At 38.1% G+C, this 21,411-nt stretch overlaps 1 protein-coding gene across 1 annotated transcript; it reads left to right on the top strand.

The window, feature by feature from the left end:
- The first annotated feature begins 11,078 nt into the window (after positions 1-11,078).
- Positions 11,079-21,005, top strand: nod2 (nucleotide-binding oligomerization domain containing 2). Its single transcript, XM_041970659.1, has 11 exons — positions 11,079-11,220; positions 11,436-11,984; positions 12,373-12,502; positions 13,875-15,633; positions 15,768-15,851; positions 15,938-16,021; positions 18,964-19,047; positions 19,126-19,209; positions 20,207-20,290; positions 20,427-20,510; positions 20,763-21,005. The coding sequence occupies exons 2-11, from the start codon at positions 11,505-11,507 to the stop codon at positions 20,833-20,835; spliced, it is 2,946 nt and encodes a 981-aa protein (XP_041826593.1). The 5' UTR covers positions 11,079-11,220; positions 11,436-11,504; the 3' UTR covers positions 20,836-21,005.
- The last annotated feature ends 406 nt before the right edge of the window (positions 21,006-21,411 follow it).

Genomic DNA, 21,411 nt, shown 5'->3' with positions numbered 1-21,411 from the left:
AGGGGCTGTGGGGTTTTTTAAATTTTCTCATGACGTAGATTACCTCTCTATGTCACGAAAAACATAACCTGGTTTTACACTGTAGAGGCCGTTATGAACCTTTTTTTTAACCCACAAAATACGGTTTTTAAAATAAATTTAAAAAATTAAAATTTTATCAACAGTATATGTAGTTTTCATCACAATTAAGTAATACTGTGTGTTCACAGCTCAAACACATGTTTGGGCACTACCCCTTTAATGTTATGTGTCCTCTTGCCAAAATACATCAGTTTCTCCTCTGTATGGATGGCGAAAAGATAGCGTTGAGTGAGACTATCTTTTTGACATTCACATAAAATTTGGTTTTGGAGCAACTTTTATTTCTTGGGTTAAACGATAGGGCTGTCTTCTCAGCCCACTTCTTTTTGTATTAGTATTCAAACCTTTAGCTATAGCTATTAGATCTAGCACTTCAATTACAGAATTTGTTAGAATCAACATGGAAAATAAAGTGTTGCTTTATGCGGACGATCTCTTTCTGTTTGTATCCAGAGTAGAAACTACAATTCCTTATGTTCTTAATCTTTTATAGCGTTTTGGAGATAAATCAGAGGTACACGTTAAACTTCCACAAAAGTGTGTTATTACCCCTTACCACGGACATCACAATACTTCAGAGACTTGGAACCACATTTAAAATTGACAAAGATAGTTTTAATTATTTTGGAATTACTGTTACAAAGAGCTCTGCAGAGTTAAGACAACACAACTTTGTGAAACTATTAAAACAGACCCAGCAAGACTTGTCTAGGTGGTCTCTTCTTCCAACCATTCTTAATAGGTAAGAGTTCATTCTATTAATCAAAAAAAAAAAAAAAAAAACTATATATGAATTGGCACTCGCTAACTTCTGTCTTTATTACTGGGCCACCAATTTACACTATGTTCTACTGGACACATTATTACCAAGCTAAGGAATTACCAAGTTTGGGTTGAAACGGAGGATCACTTAGCTTACATTTCCCCAACAAACTCTCCTATACAATAATTGACAACATAATGCTTTTTAACCCAACCAAAAAGGGTACAGTTTAATTAATGTTAAGGGAAATTTCTGAATTAAATTCTGTTTCCAGTTCCAAAATTAAATATGCATGGGAGCTGGATCTGGGAAAACCACTCAAGAAGAATATGTGGGTCAGTACCTTAGGGGGAGTACACTCTTCCTCTATATGTGGTTGACACTCATTTATCCAGTATAAAATAATACATCTAGGGCATTTGTGCAAATCCAAATTGGCCAAAATCCATCCCAAAAACAGTACAATCTGCGATAGATGTAAGATGACCAAAATTACTTTTTTTTAGTACACTTAGTACAGTTATGGTTAAAATTGATCCAAACCCTTTGATGTCAATGTCTGTAAAAGTTCCTGAAGGGTTGCAGCTACGAGCAGTGGGTCATAAAACCATAGCTTACAGCATTCTTTTTGAGGTGGAAAGATGCTGCCCCACCCTTAATAAAGTTTTAATGTCTAATTTGAAATTAGAGAAAATCAGATCTACAATTAATGGATGAAAAGGGAAGTTTGGGGGGGGGGGGGGGTGTATTTGATTATTATTGTTTGTATAGGCATATATCTTTATACTATATGAAAAAGTCAATAAAGATATGTGAAACATGAAAAGTTTAGGTTGGTGGCTTTACGGCAAATATCAAACGTCTTGGACGCATGGTTTTTCATGCTGGCAGAATTTGCAGTTTAAAATGTTTTATCTTCCGCTCAATAAAGATATTGTTAAAAAAAACAACAAAACATTTCATCTGGAGTCTCAAATAATTTCTTCAGCTCCTCCTTCATGTTCTCGAAGTGTTTTTCACACATCTTGAGAAATTGTTTATTGGTTTAATTCCTTTGTTGATTCCATATGTTTATGGATTGGACAGCAAGAACTAGTGAAAAAGTTTAGCATTTTCGTTACTAACACTACATTTAAGCTAGCTTTTGGTGAGACTCTGCAGGATCCAGCAGGGGTCACAGGCTCAAGGCTTTGCACGTTTTCTAACATTATGTTGACAATATTAGCAGCTACGCTACATACACACATAAACTGAACTTGTGAACAATCCCCTCCCCACACCCTCAACATCCAACATTCAGAGAAGGAAATAAACAAAACAACAAACAAACAAAAAACAAAACAAACAAACACCACAACCAACAACAACAACAAAACAATGCCAGCCTTAAAACACAGAGAGAGAAACACAGAAATTATACAAATATACACACATACATTCATATGCTGTATGGACGCACAACACACACCTACACATATATACATACTGTACATATAAATACACATATACATATACACATATGTATATACATATATACACTGTACGCAAAAACAGTAGTTTTCCCCTGAAGTTTTATACTCTATGAGAGAAAATGCAGGTGGAAAATTCTTGCAAGTTTTTCTTTAGAAATTCAGGGAATCGTCAGAAGAAATGATTCAAAGCAAAGTGTTAGGTGCACTCACAGATATTGAAAACCTTTTTCTAAAAGGGGTTATGTCACCAGATGATATAACGCCTGGATCAAAGTCCTCCAAAGGGTCAAAATCTCACATTTATACTGAAAGTGAACCAAGAATTAGCGAAGGTGAGGATCACATTGTAAAAGATCTGGCAAAAACTGACTTGCAAAGTTTACCTGATGTGAAGAAATTGATAAACAGGATTCAGCTGAGGACACTTCCATTCCAAGTACTGATCTAACAACCTTTTACAAATATAGTGAAATGTGTGTCCTAGAGTCTCAATCATTTCTTTTGAGGCCCATAATTTGATGGACAGCCTTCCTTTTGTGCTCCTTAAGAGCTTTTTGTCAAAATACAAAGGCAAGGACAAAAACTCAATATTTGATGTTGAGATGATGTTGGAGAAGTTTCAGTTATTGTTAGCAATGAAAACCTTGCAGAGCTTACCAAGATTTTAGTGAAAGAACTTTCCAAAACATTTCCCACAACAGAACACTACCGTTGTCATGATTCATCTAATGGGGTTCGGATTTCCCAGCTGTCCCCGAACGCTTTCCCCTTTCACCCAACCTGAATACTGATGTGCTCCACCTGCGCGATGCTCTTTAAATACCTGTGTGTAACAACTTCTCTCTGCCAGATCGTCTTGGTTCATCCCTGCATGAATCCAGCCTTTGTTTTTCTGCCTGCATCCGTTGACCTTGTATTTCTGGACCTGGCTATTCGCCCGCTCCCTGATTGGTAATTGTTACTGGTAACTGCCTTGTTAATGGATTGGATTTCCTGGATCACTGACCTCTGGATTGCTCTTAGGATTTGGATTCTGGATCACAGACTTGGCTTCTCTGCCCCAGACGGAGAAAACACGGAAGAGCCTGCCGCTGCCTTCCACCACTTGGAATCCCTGATCTCCGCCAGTGACATCATCACTAACCTCTTCTCTATTCAGCAGTTGTCAACCCCACTCCAGCGGGATCCCTCCAGGCTCCTCTGGTCCTGTGCCCGGTTCTCACTCACCACCTGACACTGGACGCACAACGTTAACCGGTATCCTCCTAACACCTGTTCTCGTGCCCCCACAGATAAGCAGACCAGGAGTGACCGGATCTCACGCCTAATAATAATAATAATAATAATAATAATAATAATAATAATAATAATAATAATAATAATCGTATTGTTCAATTAAACTTCTTTACCTATCCCTGGGTTACTGATATTTATTGAGTTCAATCTCCGGGTTTGTGACAACCGTACCCACTGCGTAGGTTATCGGAAGCTCGACGAGCACTTCTTCCAGACCTGATGTGCACCCCTGCTACGCAGACGGTTATGTGGAAGTACGCTTTTGTGATAGATCAGTTTGGGATTACAGGGTGCCAGATTTCTGGATCTTCTCACCAAATTTGTGTGGTAACCGACAACAACACACGATGGATCAAGTTGAAGAGAGGGTGATCAAGAAGGTTAAAAAATATTGCCATCTTTATGATGCCACCTCCAAAAACTATAAAGACGCTCAAATGAGCTTTAATTATTGGAAGAAGATTGTTGTGTTGTTGTTTTGGAGGTCCCAGGAAGGCATGAAGTGATGGTAAAACCTCAGCGACAAATGTGTGTGGGTTAAACAGAAAATGGCTGGGAGAAGTGGGGATGCTGGCAGACAAGACTCCTTTTATTTTATTATTGTGGCTGGCTCCACACATACAACACGGGGAGATGCAGTCGAATCTCGAAAATGTAATTTTGTAATTGCCTATCTTTTGTGCTTGGTGTTTGGCCAACATGGCAACTAGTGTGTTGGTACTGAAATGTAACCATGTAGGGTATTAACAGAAAACCTGTTACCAAAGACAATGGCCCGTTACAGTTAATATTAAAAAGTCAAAGTATTAAGCTAATGAATTATTTGAGTGTAACATAGTTCAGTTCCAAACTGAGTTGCTCCATTGTTCAAAACAAAATGATACGGGATGTTTTTAATGAAATGCTGTTGAACTAGCATGTTGCTAATGTGATACAGCTTCTGAAAGCTACACTGTACAAAACTGAGTTGCTGTTCCACTGCTTTTGTCTTAGTTTCACTTCCTTTGTGTAGCTGAGTTGTTTCCTGTTTTATTTTTGAAGTTGGTACTTTGAAAACCTATTTGCTTTTTTTTTTTTTTTTTTTTTTTTTTACATTTTGCTACTCTTGAATTCTATATTTTATGATTTAAAAATGCACAAAATGAGATATTGTCTGGCTGCCCTGTATGTGGCAAAATGTTGGTTGGCCCCATCAAATCTCACTCCAAGGGTTTTTGAAAAGTTGGCAGCCCTGCATCGTCATCACCAAAAGAAAAGAAGATATGCAACATCTTGGTGCAGACATTGAAGGATTTCAGCTTTCTTATGCAGTGTCTGCTCTGTCCTTTCTTGTAAATGCTTCTGTGTTGCATTTCCAGGCTGGTCTGTTGTTTAGCTGACCTCCCAGTAGTCCTCCACCACCTTCACCTCTTCTACCAGGATGCTTCTTCTGGTTTCTCCTAAAATCGACAATAATCTCTCTTGTTTGTTATCAAGGCAATTGTTTTTACACAATACATTCATGTTCGTAAATCTAGATGATGTTTATAAAAGTTGGATTTTAAAATTTTTTTATGTATATTTCGTCTGAGAATAAATTTTTGTTTCTTGCTAATTATGAGTTACTGACTGCCAAAGCTACTGTGATCAGGCTATAATAGGATAAATCCTGACTGTGCATGCTCACGCTGCTGTATTTGTGTAGTTGGGAAACATGGGTTGCAAGAAATGGTCTAATTTAGCTTTGCCTCTGGGGGAAAAAATGAGAAAAGGCAATAATATTGACTTAAATATGGGAAAATAGGAAACTGCCGTAATATGTCCTCTGTGGTTTGTTTCCAGCAGATACACAGAGAGCTTTGAAGTGTGGATTGGCACAGCAGGGAGCTAGCTTCTGTAAAAGAAAGATGCTAAACGCTGAGGGATGAGAGGGACATGAGGAATGTCTATTGCCAATACAGGACTGAAGAGGGTAAAAAAAAACAGGCAAATCCAATAATAATGTACATCTGTTCCAGTGAATTTATGAGCTTTGAACATCTTTTTTTTCTTCATGCGGGATAAGGGGATCTTTTTTCTTACAGAATCTTAGAACTTCAAAGAAGATTTGCTTTGGATAATGCAAATGATCAGAATATGCAGGTTCCTTCCTACTCAAGAGCATGAAAAAGAAGAAGGGAAAGAGAGAATTAAGCTAATTGCCATGGCAGTCTTTTATGTGTGGAAAGAAGGGCAAAAATAAAATACTTCAATTATTGTCAGTTCATTTCATTAGGAAACAAGCTGACAAAGTGCTAAAGTTCAGTGTGTCTGACCCAGTGGCCATTTGCATTAAATGTCACTTTCAACTGTTGTCAGTTAAAAGTTAGCCATATCTGATGAAATTCTAATTAGCAGGATTAAATTCAGCCTTTAATCAGCGCACTAGCAGTGCAGAGAGAGGCCACTTTGTTCAGCTCAGATGTATTGCAGCCTGTGGGTGAGTTATTTCTCTTTTGCTGTAACATTTAGCTGTTTATCTAAAGTGCTTGCACCACTAATCGCAGCACCGGAAACATCTTCATTTCATGAACGAAGGATGATTAACAACATGGAAATGACTCGGCGGGTAACTGCAAACAAACTGAGAGGAAAAACTTTTCATGATGCAACAGAGTAAAGGCAGGCGGTTGAACCACAGGAGAGCCATTTGTGTTAATTTTCACTGAGCTATGTCTTCACCAGCCATTTGATCTTCATCTGTCTTCAGGACATATTTTGTTACTAACTTTACTTATAATCTGGAAATGAGAAGTACAAACATATTTGCAATTTTTTAAAAGCCAGTTATGTGTATAAAGTCACTTATAGTTAAACTAACAAACAAAAAGACATTGAACATAAACGGGCAAAAGGGTAAATTTATAAAATTCTGGATAAGCTGAGCCTAACTGTGTAGAAAGCTGTGGGTGGATAGGACTGGTGTCGGGGTTTTTTTTTTTTTTTTTAGTTTGGTTCATGCATTTGTTGGTTTCTGTAATGTGTGTTTTTTTTCCTCCTTTCCTCCAGGCAGAGCAGCGGCCCTTGGGTGCAGCACAACTGCACTATATCATCATCCTCTTCAGTATTTAAGGACCAGTGTCACACTCATGCAGTGCCAGGCAATTGCTGACCTTGCATGTTGATTTGGATCTCTGAATACCCAGGACTGCTGCCTGCTTTATCCTTTCTATTGCATTCCCCTGAGGTTTTATTTTTTGGTCATATTGTCTAAGCAATAAAAACTTTTTTGATTCCCCTTGAAGTCTTGTCTAACTGTTCTTTCTGGGTTGGCATTTTCTGTCCTTGGTTCAATCAAAAACATGACAACTGGGCTCTTGGGTGTCCCAATACATCGCTATCCAGCACATTATCAGCACAAAAATTCACTTAAACTATTTCCCCCAAATTTGTCCAAGAAACCTGGGTGTCATGACTGATGACCAGTTATCCTTCTTTGAACCATCAAATCTGTTGCGTGACCCTGTACAACACAAGGAAATTGCTTTGCGTTGATTGACCAAAAAGGGTACATGTCACTCAGCTGCTCACTGACTTCCACTGCCTTCCTGTGGCTTCATATTCAAGTCATTAATTTTAGCCTACAAAGACACTGTAGAGTGTGCACACAGCTGCCTAAACTCCAGATCAGACTTTTCTCATTTGTGAATCCACAATGGTGGTACAAACTATCAAATGCCATCAGAGTGGGCATGCCTGTACCTTAAGGAGGCTCTTCTCTTTATCCTCCCCTAACAGATCTATACCCTAACATGGTTAATTTGCACTTTTGTCAAAAGGAATGTGTTTTTGTGAATTTCTGGATCTTTTATTACCTTCATCACGAGATTTACATGGGTTTTCTGTATAAAGTAATGTATAAACTGATATTATTAGTTATTATGTTGGAATGTGAAAATGATTTTAACTTCTTAAACAAATTATCATACTTTATATTCATTCTTGAATTTATATAATATTTACTATATATCCTATATTTCCTTATAGACAGTTGTGGTCAACATTATAAAGGATGCTTGCAGCTGCTTTAGCTCAGGGATAATTCACTTAAACTTTATGAGATGTGGCACACTACAGGATATTCTGAAAACACAAATTGCACCCTTGTATTCTAAAAAGGTGCCTAACTGTTTGTGTTTCACTTTATATTGCAAAGTACAGCCCGACTTTGCAAAAATCTGCTGTCTGGACTTTTAGAGACTGACTCCAGACTTCTAGAGATAGCACATGAATAAAACAAGGCTCCAGAAAGTTGCATTGGTTTTTAGTAGATCATTGGAGCTCTTTCTTTTTTGCAACATCAAAGGCAGTCGGGGCTCTTTGATGTGGCAGCATGCTGTTTAAGGTACAGACTGAATGGAGAGATGTCAAGCTGCAAGGTGCCTCTGTAGTTTACACTGAGTGCTGCAGAGAGCTGCAGATGAAAGGAGCAAACAGAGTTTGATAATGAATGTCCAACAAGTAGGACCCATCTCAGACAGCACACGCTCAGCGGGGTGCCCGTGCTAACCTTGAGCGCAGCACCCCGAACCTCGGGCAGACGCTGGAGACCAGACTCCTTCAACTTGGCTGCTCCTGCAAAAAGAGGGGGCTCTCAGATGTGAGCTTTAATCTTCCTGTCAATTAAATCCTGATTGATACACATTCATACACACATCATCACACACACATGTTCCCTTTAACAGGTCCCCTCTTAAGAGATGCCATCCACTTCCACTGCTGAATACCCGTTTCACTGGCTCGGAAGAGCCTTTTCTAATTATACATCATCCTTCCAACATATGAGTCAATGAGTGGCTTCATTCTGTGCATTTCTACGGTACTCCTGGATACGCTTAAGGTTAATGTCTTCATTAATCAAATGATGTAATCCTCTTTCATTAGTTACCCGTCTGTTTTAGAGGAATGAAAGATTACAGGCTTTTACTATATAACCTACAGCTTTTCTTTTTTTTATACTGGAAACGATTTATAAATAATTTTTCATACTTTTATTTCATTTTGTCATTGATAAACATAAAGCTCATTATTATAGGCCAATAGATAAATGCACTGAACAGATAGATTAGTTTTATATCCGTTGTAAAAAGATCAGGAATCATCACTGTTTAACGTCAGCATTTACATATTAAGTATTAAGACAATGTGAAGTTAGCACATTGTAAGTTACCTGTAAATGAAATAATTCAAAACATGACAATTTTCACTTAAAAAATAAATAAAAACAAATAAATAAATATATATATATATATAAAACTTCATAAAAAAATAACGTCTAAATGGAGAAGAAGATATAAATAAATAACTTTGCAGAAAGTGCTGAGTTTTTTTTTTTTTTTTTTTTTTTTGATACAAGCTCATTTCACATGGCAAGAAAGACAGTTCATGTGTTCTGTGGTCAGAGGAGTCCATGTTTCAGCAGCTTTTGAGAAATAAATATTTGCTTCTTCATGCCCCAGATCAGAAAGATCATCCAGTCTGTTTTCATCGAAGGGTGCAAAATCTAGGGTCTGTGATTGTAAGAATGTGTGTCAGCATCCAAGGCTGCGTGACTTACATACTGTATGTGTGAAGGTATCATTGATGCAGAGGCTTGCAATTTTGTAAAGACGTATTTCATCATTAAGGAAACCCTGCTTTTCTTTTTGTTCCATGGTGTATAAATGGTTATTTCAGCATGACTATGCTGTGTGTGCTTCACTGCTACAGTCCAGGTCTTTTGCCTGTAGAAAATGTGTGGGGTACGATGAAAAAGACCATCTACTGTTGAACAGCTGAAATGTTATTACATTTGAGATGTTGTTAAGTTCCGGACCAGATTCCACTGACAATGAGAAATTTGTTTCTGAGAAAACAATCAGTGCTCATACAGCATCAATGCACCTGACCTAATGCTGAGCTCGCCACATATGCTTTTGATATCTGCACAGACAGAATGCACAATGATTTAAAGGCCACAGCCAAAGCACTCCATTTTAGCGATGATACTGCTTACAATCCCACACTGTTATCCTCTAACATGAAGTTTAAAAGTCACTTGGTAGGTGAAATTATAGAACTTGGCCAGTTTTTATTGCAGAGCACAGAGGCTAATGATTTCCACAGGGCCTCAATTTCAGTTTAATGCACAGCAAACTGCAGGCAGATGAGTAGATAGTAGTACACGTGGCCTGAAGGATTAACTCATCTGGCTCTTTGGCTCTGTCATGAAAAATGAACAATTATACTGTAGCACAATCTTCTGTGAAGTGATATAGAAGAATGTAAACACTACCAATCAAAAACAGTGAATGAAGCCATGCAATTTCCAAGCTTTCACATAGAGTCTCATGATTTCTAGCGTAACAAAAAACAGATATATTCAGATATGTCTCATGGAATTTGATTTTGATGTTTTATAATTTATGCCTTTTTTATTATCCACTCAAACATCTCTGTACCTCCTTCTGTGATTTGGATGGCAGAAATCCACCTTAAAGTTTGCGGTAGGATTCCTGACAGAACACACTCTGTTTTATACTCCCTGAGGTGGAGTTGCATGTTTCTTAGACAAGAGGAAGAAAAGAAACTCCTCTTTGAAAGACTGTCTTTGATTACTCCTGTCCACATGTATTTGAGGACCCCCCCCCCCCCCCCCCAAAGAACACAGTGATGCTACACGATAAATGTATTGTATTGCTCAGGAGGAAGCTGCAATGGCAACTGATGATAAATTATGTGACAGGCCAAAATGTCATCCATGCAATCATTTTGTCCTGACATCAAATAATGCAAGGAAACATTATGAGCTGGTTTGTGCTGTATATGCACAGCATGCTGTCTCTGCTGCAGGTTCTCAGTGGCTACGTTGTTATTTCTTTATAAACAATGCAGAATTATCACCGTACCAAGATGATTTTATCTTCATTTCTGACAAGCCTTCAGGAATCTACCTGTTATGATCAAAGAATTTCTAATTAAGCTGCTGCAAAGGATTGGTGGCAGGAGGACAGCCAAAACACAAAAAACAAAATTAAGTGTGAGAAAAAGAGGAATTATGAAATCTGTCTGGTGAAAGAAAAATACCCGTTTCTTCAGCAAACCAGGCTGGGTTTATTTATGCAACACTTCCATCAAGTGGCTGCAGCACCAAACTACAACCAGAATTACTTGGACCTGGAGCTTCTGCTTCGGTTTTGACTTTTGCTCTTAAATAAATAAATACTTAAAAAAACATTTACAGTTAAAATCATCTGTCAGGATTTGGAAATCTCACCAGATCTCATTAAAGTATGAGCAGTGAGTCATGCCTGCTGCTTTTAATCCCCTCTGAATATTGAGCAACATCACTGAAAAAGGGTTTGTAAACATCAAGGAAAGGACTATAACACACCATCCTTCTTATCAGTCCTAGTAGTGTTTGGGAGCTATTTAGGTTGCATTGCATTCTCTGCTAGTATTAACTTTCCATTTGACAAGAGGCAGTTGGTAGTAGACTGAGTTTCACTTTCAGATGTGGAATGAGGAAGAGGTTGATGTTTGGCTCTCTAAAATTTCTGCCCAAAAGACAGATGGTTGGAAAAAAAAAGACTCTGCTGCTAAAATGCTGCGGTAAGTGACAGTTAAGCTGAGAGGGTGTTGCATTTTTTTGTGGCTGAATTGGTTTATTCTTGATTAACGGTTTGTGAAACATGTAATTCCGTAATAGTAAGCGTATATGTCCTTAAAAAAAGCCACAGCAAAGGTACGTGTGATTTTCTTGCTGAATCTGATGCAAGGCTGAGAAACAAAGTGAGATTTTTACATGTTTGTGTTTGCCGTGACAGGCTGTGACACTACAGGCAGCAGAAGAACAAGCTAGATGCCCCGAGCATGGGAGCTGACATGCCAAAAGCATGTTTGCTCAGGAGCTTGTGCTAAAACACCGTACAGAGATTCTTCATGCTCTCTGCAGCAGTGGCTCAACTGAACATCTGGAAAGAGTTCTGGATATATTGCTTTCCCAAGAGGAGATTCAATCGGAGGACTGTCAGAGCATACAGGTACCAGGAAGGGCACTGTACACCAACGCCAGACAGTTGCTCGACTTGGTATACACAAAGGGTGAAGACAGCTGCCAGCTCTTCTTTGCTGCTCTCAAACAGGTCTTGCCAGAAGTACAGGGATCTGCTTTCTCCTCAGAATGCTCACCCAGTCTAGATAAAAAAGCTACTCCGAGCACATCAACTGAGACGCTCCTGACTCAAAGGCCAAGCCTTGTCTGTAAGCTTCAAGGATGCATCGATGGTGCTCTCCAAGCTCTTGTTGAAACAGGTCACTTTTCCTCAGCAGAGTGTGATGATGTGAAGCTGCCTGTTTACACTCCTTCTCAACAGGTACAGTAAATACACATAAATGTGATAAACATCGGTGAAGTAAATGATTTGATTTGTCTATCAACCAGGAACCACAGTTTGTTTGTTATTTAGTTTTTCATTAGTGTGCTTGCAGGCATGTGTAGGAGGTGTTTCTAGTCTCAGTAGCCTTAAACTTGCCACAGTAACCATTAAGTTTGACTTGAAATATTCCTGCACATAACCCCATGTCACCTGCAAAGAGTCTTTTTATAGGTTTACAAGCCAGAGAGGAAACAGAACCTCGCTGTCTGTTTCTCATCATTTCTTTTTATCCAGACAAGAAGGCAAATACATGTATTTCCATCATATCTATATTCTTTTGATTCTAATGAATCTGTTGCTCTTGTTCATTTTGCATGTGTATCAGGCAAGGCGTGTGCTCGACCATGTCAGATCCAAAGGCGAGGCAGCAGCAGCGATTGTTCTGGAATATGTTGAGCAAAGACTGGAATCTGGGTGTGCATTGAACCAGGAGAAACTGACTCCTCTTCCCAAAGGTATGTTATTGGCAATGTTCAAAGTATTGAGTTATTTTGCTAATAAGCAAGGTAAAAGGTTAGTACTATTTTAATTCTAAGGATTTCCATATCTGTAAATAATAATAAAAAAAGAATGTTTTCCTTGCCTGGTCTTAAAATTGGGTAAACACAGCCTCAGATGAACAACACATAACATATTAAACTATGACATTAGTTATTTAACAAAAACTAAGTCAAAATGCAGACGTTATGTGTAAAAAAAAAAAGTACACGTTTACTGTTTTCATAGTGTAAGTAGCAGCCAGGTGCTATGGGTCAAATTCACTTTAAATTATCATCAGTGTGCGATCACCTCTATAAAAATACAGAAGCTTTGGCAGTTTGCTGGTTTGGACCTTGTCAGGTTTTTTTAAAATAATGTCATGGAGAGAAGATATCAGCAATGATCTTTGAGAGACAGTTGTGTCTCCTCAGCACTCTGGGAAATTTTAATGAGGCCATTTCCAATTTATTTGAAGTCCATCATTCTACAGATAAAATGTATTCAGAAGGATAAAAAAAAAACATTCACAACCATAGTGCCAATCTTCCCAGGTGTGGACATCCAACTAAAAGTACTACTTTGGTCTCTATGCATGCTGTGTTATCATGTTTGATATTGTTATAAATAATAGGGCATTAGCATAATCAGTATGTTACCTCTGTAGCTGCCAGAAGTGTTAGTTCGAGCTTCTTTATGCACAGTTTGATATGATAAACAAGAGTTGTGAAATAATTAATTATAGAAGACAAAAGTAAGAGAAAAACTTTTTTTACTTTTGGCTTTTGGTGAGATATTTCTTTATTTCACTTGATGGAAAAAAATCCTTCTTTTTCTGTGCAATTGTTAACATCTTATTCAGCAGACATCTAAAACACAACCCCCACTACTTTTATAAGGGAATAGAGACTGAAAAAGATGGAAACAACTGGTTTACCTTAAATAAATTATCCTTCTATTACTTTATGAGTGCTATACACTACAGAAATGGAAATGATACAGCAGCAACAATGGACCTTGGTAACAAAGAAAACCCATTATGCAAAGAAAAATGTGGCAGGATAAGTTGTATAATCTCCTCATATTAGGGAAATATGAAGAATATTGTATGTACAGTATGTATGAAATGATTGTTGTAATATTATTGCACAGTAACAAAACCAATAACACAACAGGTAAAATACACATTCACAAAAAGAAAATGCTTTCTGTTTTCTGTTGTCATTTTCTTTGTGTGGGTTTTTTGTTTTCTTTTTGTGTACTGTCCAGTGTTGTTCTGTTGTGCACCTAGGGCGGACACCTTAAAATACAAACATGCTAATATGAATGTCTTTATCAACTTTTTTTCAGAGTTCTTGAAATACCAGAAGAAGCTGAGCAGCTCTGTGTCGGCACAGTCCTGCTTTCTCAGTACTTATGGAGGAACCAGTCACATGTCTCTGGACGACATCTACACAGAAGTCCAACTTGAAATACATCACAACAAACCTTTTGGCCTGGAGGATGTCATTGGTCCTGTGGGTACGGTGAACGAAGAGGCCGACACCGTGCTGGTATCTGGAGAAGCGGGCAGTGGGAAGAGTACTCTGCTTCAGAGGCTGCACTTGCTTTGGGCTCAGGGTGGGGCCCTTCAGAACTTTCTGCTTCTGTTTCCCTTCAGCTGTCGCAGATTGAACTCAGAACAGAGTGAAATGTCTGTTCAAGAGCTGCTGTTTCAGCACTGCTGCTGGCCTGACAGGGAGCAGGAAGAGATTTTCCAGTTCATCCTGGATCACCCACATCTCATCCTCTTCACTTTTGATGGCCTGGATGAGCTCAAGCAAAGCTTTTCAGATGATCATAGACTCTGCTGTCCCACCCAGCGAGCACCCGTTCATGTACTATTGTTCAACTTAATTCAGGGTTCACTCATGAAAGGGGTACACAAGTTAGTCACAAGTCGTCCAGAAGCAGTGGGTCCTTGCTTAAAGAAGAACCTTCGCAAAGAGATCTTTCTGAAAGGCTTTTCCCCAGCTAGCATTGACTGCTTTGTAAGAAAACATCACAGTGATCCATCTGTTGCTGCAAAGGTTTTAGGATCTCTACAAGCAAACACAGCTTTACTTGGACTATGTCATAGCCCAGTTCTTTGCTGGATAGTCTCACAGTGCCACAAGGAGCTGCTAGGCTGTGGAGGAGGAAGCCCACAAACAATCACAGATGTTTACCTGATGATCTTACAACACTTTTTTCAGCACCAAAGTACCCCGAAAAGCACCATAAGGGTAGACTGGTTGCAGGAGCACCTTAATACAGTCTTGCATCTAGGGCAGCTTGCTTATGAAGGGATATCAAACACCTACTACATTTTTTCAGGTACAGACCTGGAGACATGTGGTATAACTGAAAAAGATATTTGCATGGGCTTCCTCATACAAAGGAAAGACTTGTCCCCAACCGACAATTGTTTTGAATTCCTTCATGTTACAGTGCAATGTTTCTTTGCTGCTCTCTTTGTCATTTTGTCAAGTAACAATGACCGTTCAGTTATCTCTAAGCTCTTTGAGCTGCAGGAAAAAAGCGAAACAGATCTTAGTGGTGCATGCTTCAGAGCCTGCCTGCCCTCCAATGATAAACTACAGCAGGTAGAGAATGAAGCTACTGCAGCAAAAACACCAAATCTGCAGATAACAGCTACCTTTGTGTCTGGACTACTGTCCCAGCGCCACCAAAGCTTGTGGCTCAACTGCTGCTCAAGTGCTGTGGTGGAGAAGAAGGGCCGACAGGTAGCAAGATGCCTTTCAAAAGGCATGCAGAAACACTTCCGGTCGATTCCCCAGCCTGTGCAAGGGGAGAAAAAGAGCATGCATGCAATGCCTAGCTTTGTCTGGCTTATTAAATGCATTTATGAGATGCAAGAGAGCAAGATTGCAAAAGATACCATGAGTAGGCTGGAGGTGGATCACCTGAAATTAACATACTGTAACATCAGCCCTGTCGAATGCACTGCACTTGCCTATGTGCTCCAGCATTTAAAGAGCCCTGTAGGCCTCCAGCTGGACAACAACTCTGTGGGTGATGTTGGAGTGGAGCAGCTTCTTCCCTGCATGCACATTTGTAACTCTTTGTAGTGAGTGCAAAGTTTTAATCCTTCTTTTGTTAAGTTTTCTTTTTGAAAGTCATTTTGCTGTTAATTCATTATAGTGAACAAACTCAGAAGAAATGCTGTGTCTTGCTTAACAGTACATATTGTTTCTTTATCAGTCTCAGAAATAATAACATTACAGATGAGGGCATCCGCAAACTTATTGCTAAAGTTATCCAGTGTGAGAACTTTCAAAAAATTGCGTAAGTATTGTCATAACGATCACAACTATGAAGTTACAAATTGCATATTTCCAGCTGTATTGCATGATCATTTTATTTCTCACTAGCCTCTTCAACAACAAGCTAACAGATGCTTGCACGGAGCACTTTTCCCACCTTCTGAAAACCAAGCAGAATTTCCTTTCATTAAGGTCAGCACACTCTGTATTTGCAACAGTCACCAGATGTAGCACCTATATGGGACTTTACTGTTAACTATGCCTCTGGGGGGTCGATACTCAGAAAGTGACAAATTTTTTAGAGGGGTTGATTATCCAGAGTGTGGAGATGGGTACGGGAGAACCTTGAGGCTACTATTTCTAAACAGGAGGTTTTGAATGCAATCGGTAAGCTTTCAGCAGGAAAATCGCCAGGGCCAGATGGGTTTCCTATGGACTTTTAAAAAGCATTTCTAGCGAACTTAATAACACCATTAATGGATATGTTCAAACACTCACTTGAAATACATCAATTACCTAAAACTCTTGAACAGGCTCTGATTACTCTCCTGCTAAAACCAGGCAAGGACCCAAAACTCTGTGGCTCATATAGGCCTATAGCTCTTCTTTCATCAGAATATAAGATTTTCACTAAGGTCTTAGCCTCCAGGTTGGAAAAGGTGATGCCTTACCATATATATAAAGATCAGACTGGTTTAATTCAAAACCGTTATTCTTTTGATAACATCCGTAGGTTTCTGAATATAATTTATTGCGCTAAAAGTTGTAATACCCCAGTTGTTGCTCTTTCACTAGATGCTGAAAAGGCATTTGATCGGTTAGAATGTCCCTATCTCTTTGCAGTCTTAGAAAAAATGAATTTCGGTCCAAATCTGATACAAATGATTAAGATATTATATCTTAATCTGTCAGTTATGGTTCAAACAAATGCGAACATTTCATCTCCTTTCTCTCTGTCACGAGGTACTCGTCAGGGCTGCCCTTTATCACAACTTCTTTTTTCATTAGCGATTGAACCTCTCGCGATTGCTATTAGAGCACATCCTGCATTAGAAGGTGTTATGGTTGGAGACGTGAAACATATTATTTCGCTTTATGCTGATGACATCATGTTATATCTGATGAATATGGAGACATCGCTCCCTTCCCTTTGCACTTTTTTAGAGGAATATAGCTGCATTTCTGGGTACAAGATAAATAAACAAAAAAGTGTGATAGTGCCTCTTAATCCAGCTGCTCAGACATTATCAAGGAGAAATATACCCTTTCATTGGGACCCCCTTAAGCTTTGTTATCTTGGTCTTTAAATATCCAACCAGCTACATCAGATTTATTCTCTAAACTATGAAGCTCTGTTTAAAAAAGTTGAAGCCGACTTGGATAGATGGAAATCTCTTCCTATATCCCTAATCGGAAGAATAAACTGTATCAAAATGAACATTTTACCCAAGTTTCTTTATCTGTTTCAAACACTGCCAGTACCAATTCCAAAAGTTTAAAAAAAAAAAAATTGGATAGACTGATATCTAGATTTCTGTGGAATGGTAAAACTCCCAGAGTCAAGCTTAAAACCCTCTGTCGGTCTGTCAAGCAGGGAGGGTTGAATTTGCCTGATTTTCAATTTTACTATTTGGCTGCTCAATCCAGAGCTATCTGGATATGGATTAAAGATTTAAAGTATCCCCCAGCCTGGAAACAGATTGAACAATCCCATACAGCAGAAGTATTGTCTAGTATTCCATTTATTCATTCTTATCATAAACAAAAGAACTTAACCTTAAATCCAATGATAAAACTTACATCAAAGATCTGGGATGAAATTAGAGCAAATTTCCAGTTTTACCTAGGGCATTGAAAGATGGGATTACTAGGGACTGGTATAATAGAGGTATATGTACTTTTGGACATTTATATGAATTTAACAATATGAGATCCTTTGAGCAATTAAAACTCTGCTTTGGGCATCCCTCCTCACATTCTTTTAAGTATCTAGAGGTTAGAGATTTTATTAGGGTATAGCAAGGTGGGAAACTCACCCCCTTAGAGGATTCTGAGATATACGGCATGATACGGGATAAGTGTGATTCTAAAGGCTTTTTATCCTATGTTTATAATAGACCAATGAGCTTGGAAGAAGATATAGATTCTAATGTAAAACTTAGATGGGAAACGGATGCAGGTTCTGTCTTTAAGGATTCTGAATGGAAGAAGCTCTGTAGTAGCTCCCAATTACTTTTCTATAATAGCCGGCATAAACTATTACAATTTAATCTTATTCATAGGACATACTTGACCCCTTATCATTTTCATAAGATAAGTAGTAATTACTCTGAATGCTGTCCTAGGTGCAAGACTGAAATAGGATCCATTCTCCATATGTTCTGGACGTGTAGCTGTTTGGAACAGTACTGGAGATCTGTTCTGGCTATTGTTAGCGGAATTGTGGGGGTGGAAATCCCACTTAATCCGCAGCTGACGCTATTAGGGGACCTGTCTGTTTTATCAACTGAAATGAGAATGAATACTCGCTTCATCAAACTAGCCCTAATTGCGGCCAACAAATGTATAACTATCAACTGGAAAAATAATGACCCTCCCAGTGTTTCTTTGTGGCTTAGAGAGCTCTCGTCTTACCTGTCATTGGAAAAGATTATGTTTAATATAAAAAAAAAACAAAACCCAGCAGTCTTTGATAAATGTTGGGGAGGATTTGTTATCTTCTTACGTAATAGAGCTTCTAAGGTTTAGGTAAACAACCTAGAGGGCTCAGTATAATAATAATACATGTGATACTGTGATAAGCTGTTATTTTTTATCTTCTGTACTGATTTTTTTTTTTTTTTTTTCTGCCTTACCCCTTTAGTGCATCTTTTATAGATGTGAATAAGGGTTATTTTGATTGTTGCAAAATAATTTGGTTTATTACTTTATTTGTAATTATTTATTTATTTCTCTTTTTTAAGATTTATTTATTCATTTTTTTGTTTTTTTATTAGTCTTGTAATGTTGGATTTATTTATGTTATGTATATTATTTAGTTAATTATTATTATTAATATCCTTATTGTTCCCCACTCTTGTCAGGGGTGGGGGGCACAACATAGCGCACAACATATCTTCTTTATGTCCTTTCAGGTTGGGAAACAATAATATTACAGCAGACGGAGCAAAGCAGCTTGCAGAGGGACTGAAATTTAATCATTCGCTGCAGTATTTAGGGTAAGTGTTTCCTTGCAAAGTTTCATGCACCGTGCTCTTTGTGTGATTTCAGTTACTTATCACTCTTTGTTTTCAAAGGCTTTGGGGCAATAGGATCAGTGACGCAGGAGCAGAAGCACTTGCGAGTGCTTTACAAAACACCAAGTCTCTCTTGTGGCTGAGGTAATGATTGTTCTTAAAACCGGCATGTCTTATAAAGACTTTGACAGTGTAGAAAATAAGACAGTTACCTACTTATGTGTGTAAATTACACACACACACACACACACACACACACACACACACACACACACACACACACACACACACACATATGTATGTATATATATATATATATATATATATATATGCATAATCTAATTACTAGACCCAGCATTAGTTTTTTATTTTTTATTTAAATGTTGACTACAGTAGCTCTTCAGTTAGATCAGACAACACCCCAACCTAACACTGACTAACCTTTGCTTTCCACATACATCAGTGAAGCTTAGCTGCCTGTGTCCTTGTAGCCAGTTTTACTTAAGTTGTGTTTCCACCAAGGGGTCCGAGTCAGTACGGGATGGTTTGGTGCAGTTTGGTTCAGTAAACCAATCTGTCTCCTACCGACCTGGACCTGTTGGTGGGAACAGGGCTTTACTTGGACTATTTTGTTTATATGTCCTGATACCTGCAGCCCAGGAACACAAGAGCTTGAGCAGTGGAAATACAATGACAACTGCATTGTGGAACGTAGGGGATTTTCTCAGTGAAGCATCCCCCAATTAATTACTAATTCAGCATTCATTTTGCATCCTACCTGTAGTCTGAGCTCTCTCCAGTCAGTAAAAGACAGTCCTATGTTGACTCTTATTTCATCTCCGTAGCAACATCACCCAGAAGAAAAATTGATCAACTTCCTATGCTTGCCCATTCTGTTTCCAACCTATCAGATTCAATAACATTATGTTAATTTTATCCCTAATATAGCCCAGATTCCATTGTAAATAAGTAATGATTTTTTTGCTTTTCAGTTCAGTTGTGATAATGACATGGCTGACTGGTGATCAGTAATAAGTTGTGTTGTATGTTTCTGGAAGATCCCATTTGTATTGTACATCTGCACATGTCGTGTGTAGCTGTTTTATACACAATTATAACAAATTGTGCATGTAAATGTCAGCCTTGTAGGTAATGGTGTGGGGAGTGCAGGAGCGTGTGCCCTCTCCAACATAATCAGGAACAGTACATCACTGGAGGAGCTTTGGTAAGTGTTTGATGAGAGTTCTAATGAAAGTTACAAATTCTTGTTACATTTGCATTTATCAAATGGCTGGTTTGCCATTTTGCACTTACTCATCAACAGTGCTTAAATTTCTCCACCTACCCATTTCCTGTTAAAGGTTGACAGAAAACTGCATAACCAGAACAGGAGTGGAGTCTCTGATTGAAGCCTTAGAGAAAAATTCTCATGTGAAGTCAGTATGGTATGTGATGCACACAGAAATATAGACTCAAAAATATAAAGATTATCACTGTATCTTACTTTAGGCGTGTGTGGTTAGTGCATGCAGTTGTGGGTTGCCTTCTGAATTTAGGTCAGAGCATAGTGTGCTAATTTAGTCACTGCCAAGAAGAAGTTGAGATTATATGCATTTTGGTTTAACTCAAAGATTTTTACTATTAACCTGTCTGTCCAATGTGACAAAATTACTTTTGACTTTTCCTTTTATCTTTAGGTTGAAAAACAATCACCTCAGTTTGGAAGAGGTTGAGGAAATGAAACGGCGTGAATCAAGACTGACTTTTTAATTTGTATTATGTCAGTCAAGGACTGTGTAAAGTAGAGCTGTTGGTATTTATTAAAGGAAATATTTACAAATAAATTGTTCTTCATGAAATGTTGAATTTGTTTCATTTGATTTAATTTCTGCAAGTATGCTCAAATATACCATATAACAAATAAATATACACAAAACTACCTCCTTTGTGCTGGGTTTTTCATGCTTGAGAAACAGGATTGCATTACACTTTAACTCACATGTACAATAACACCACCACTTCTTGTCATAATGGTAAAAAACAAAAAAACTGAGAGTGGACTGGTTTTATTTCTTTCTTTCTTTGTTTCAACAAATAATGGTAGGTTTTGGGAACTGATAAAATGCCACATTGGTCTTTGTAAACTCCTCCTAAGGAAACATTTAATTGCATAAATACAACCTGGATTAAAATCTATTTAAATATGTCATTAATAACATTTAATGAAAAATGCCTAGGGTACATACTAGATAGGCATAGTTAATCTAAATTTACCTATCCAAATGTATTTCAGATCTAATAAAAGAATGCATAGGATATTGTGTAATATGACAATATTTTAAAAGT

Source organism: Melanotaenia boesemani, chromosome 1 (assembly GCF_017639745.1).
Source record: "Melanotaenia boesemani isolate fMelBoe1 chromosome 1, fMelBoe1.pri, whole genome shotgun sequence".
Classification (NCBI taxonomy): Eukaryota; Metazoa; Chordata; class Actinopteri; order Atheriniformes; family Melanotaeniidae; genus Melanotaenia; species Melanotaenia boesemani.
Note: the sequence above shows the minus strand (reverse complement) of the source record. Positions and strands in the feature narration are given on the sequence as shown.

Excerpts from the sequence above, each read along its gene's own strand:
- nod2 (XM_041970659.1), top strand. The coding sequence starts at position 11,505 with ATGTTTGCTCAGGAGCTTGTGCTAAAACACCGTACAGAGATTCTTCAT. Across the intron at positions 15,634-15,767 it reads CACATTTGTAACTCTTTGTA|TCTCAGAAATAATAACATTA; the intron begins GTGAGTGCAAAG and ends TTTCTTTATCAG. Across the intron at positions 15,852-15,937 it reads GAGAACTTTCAAAAAATTGC|CCTCTTCAACAACAAGCTAA; the intron begins GTAAGTATTGTC and ends ATTTCTCACTAG.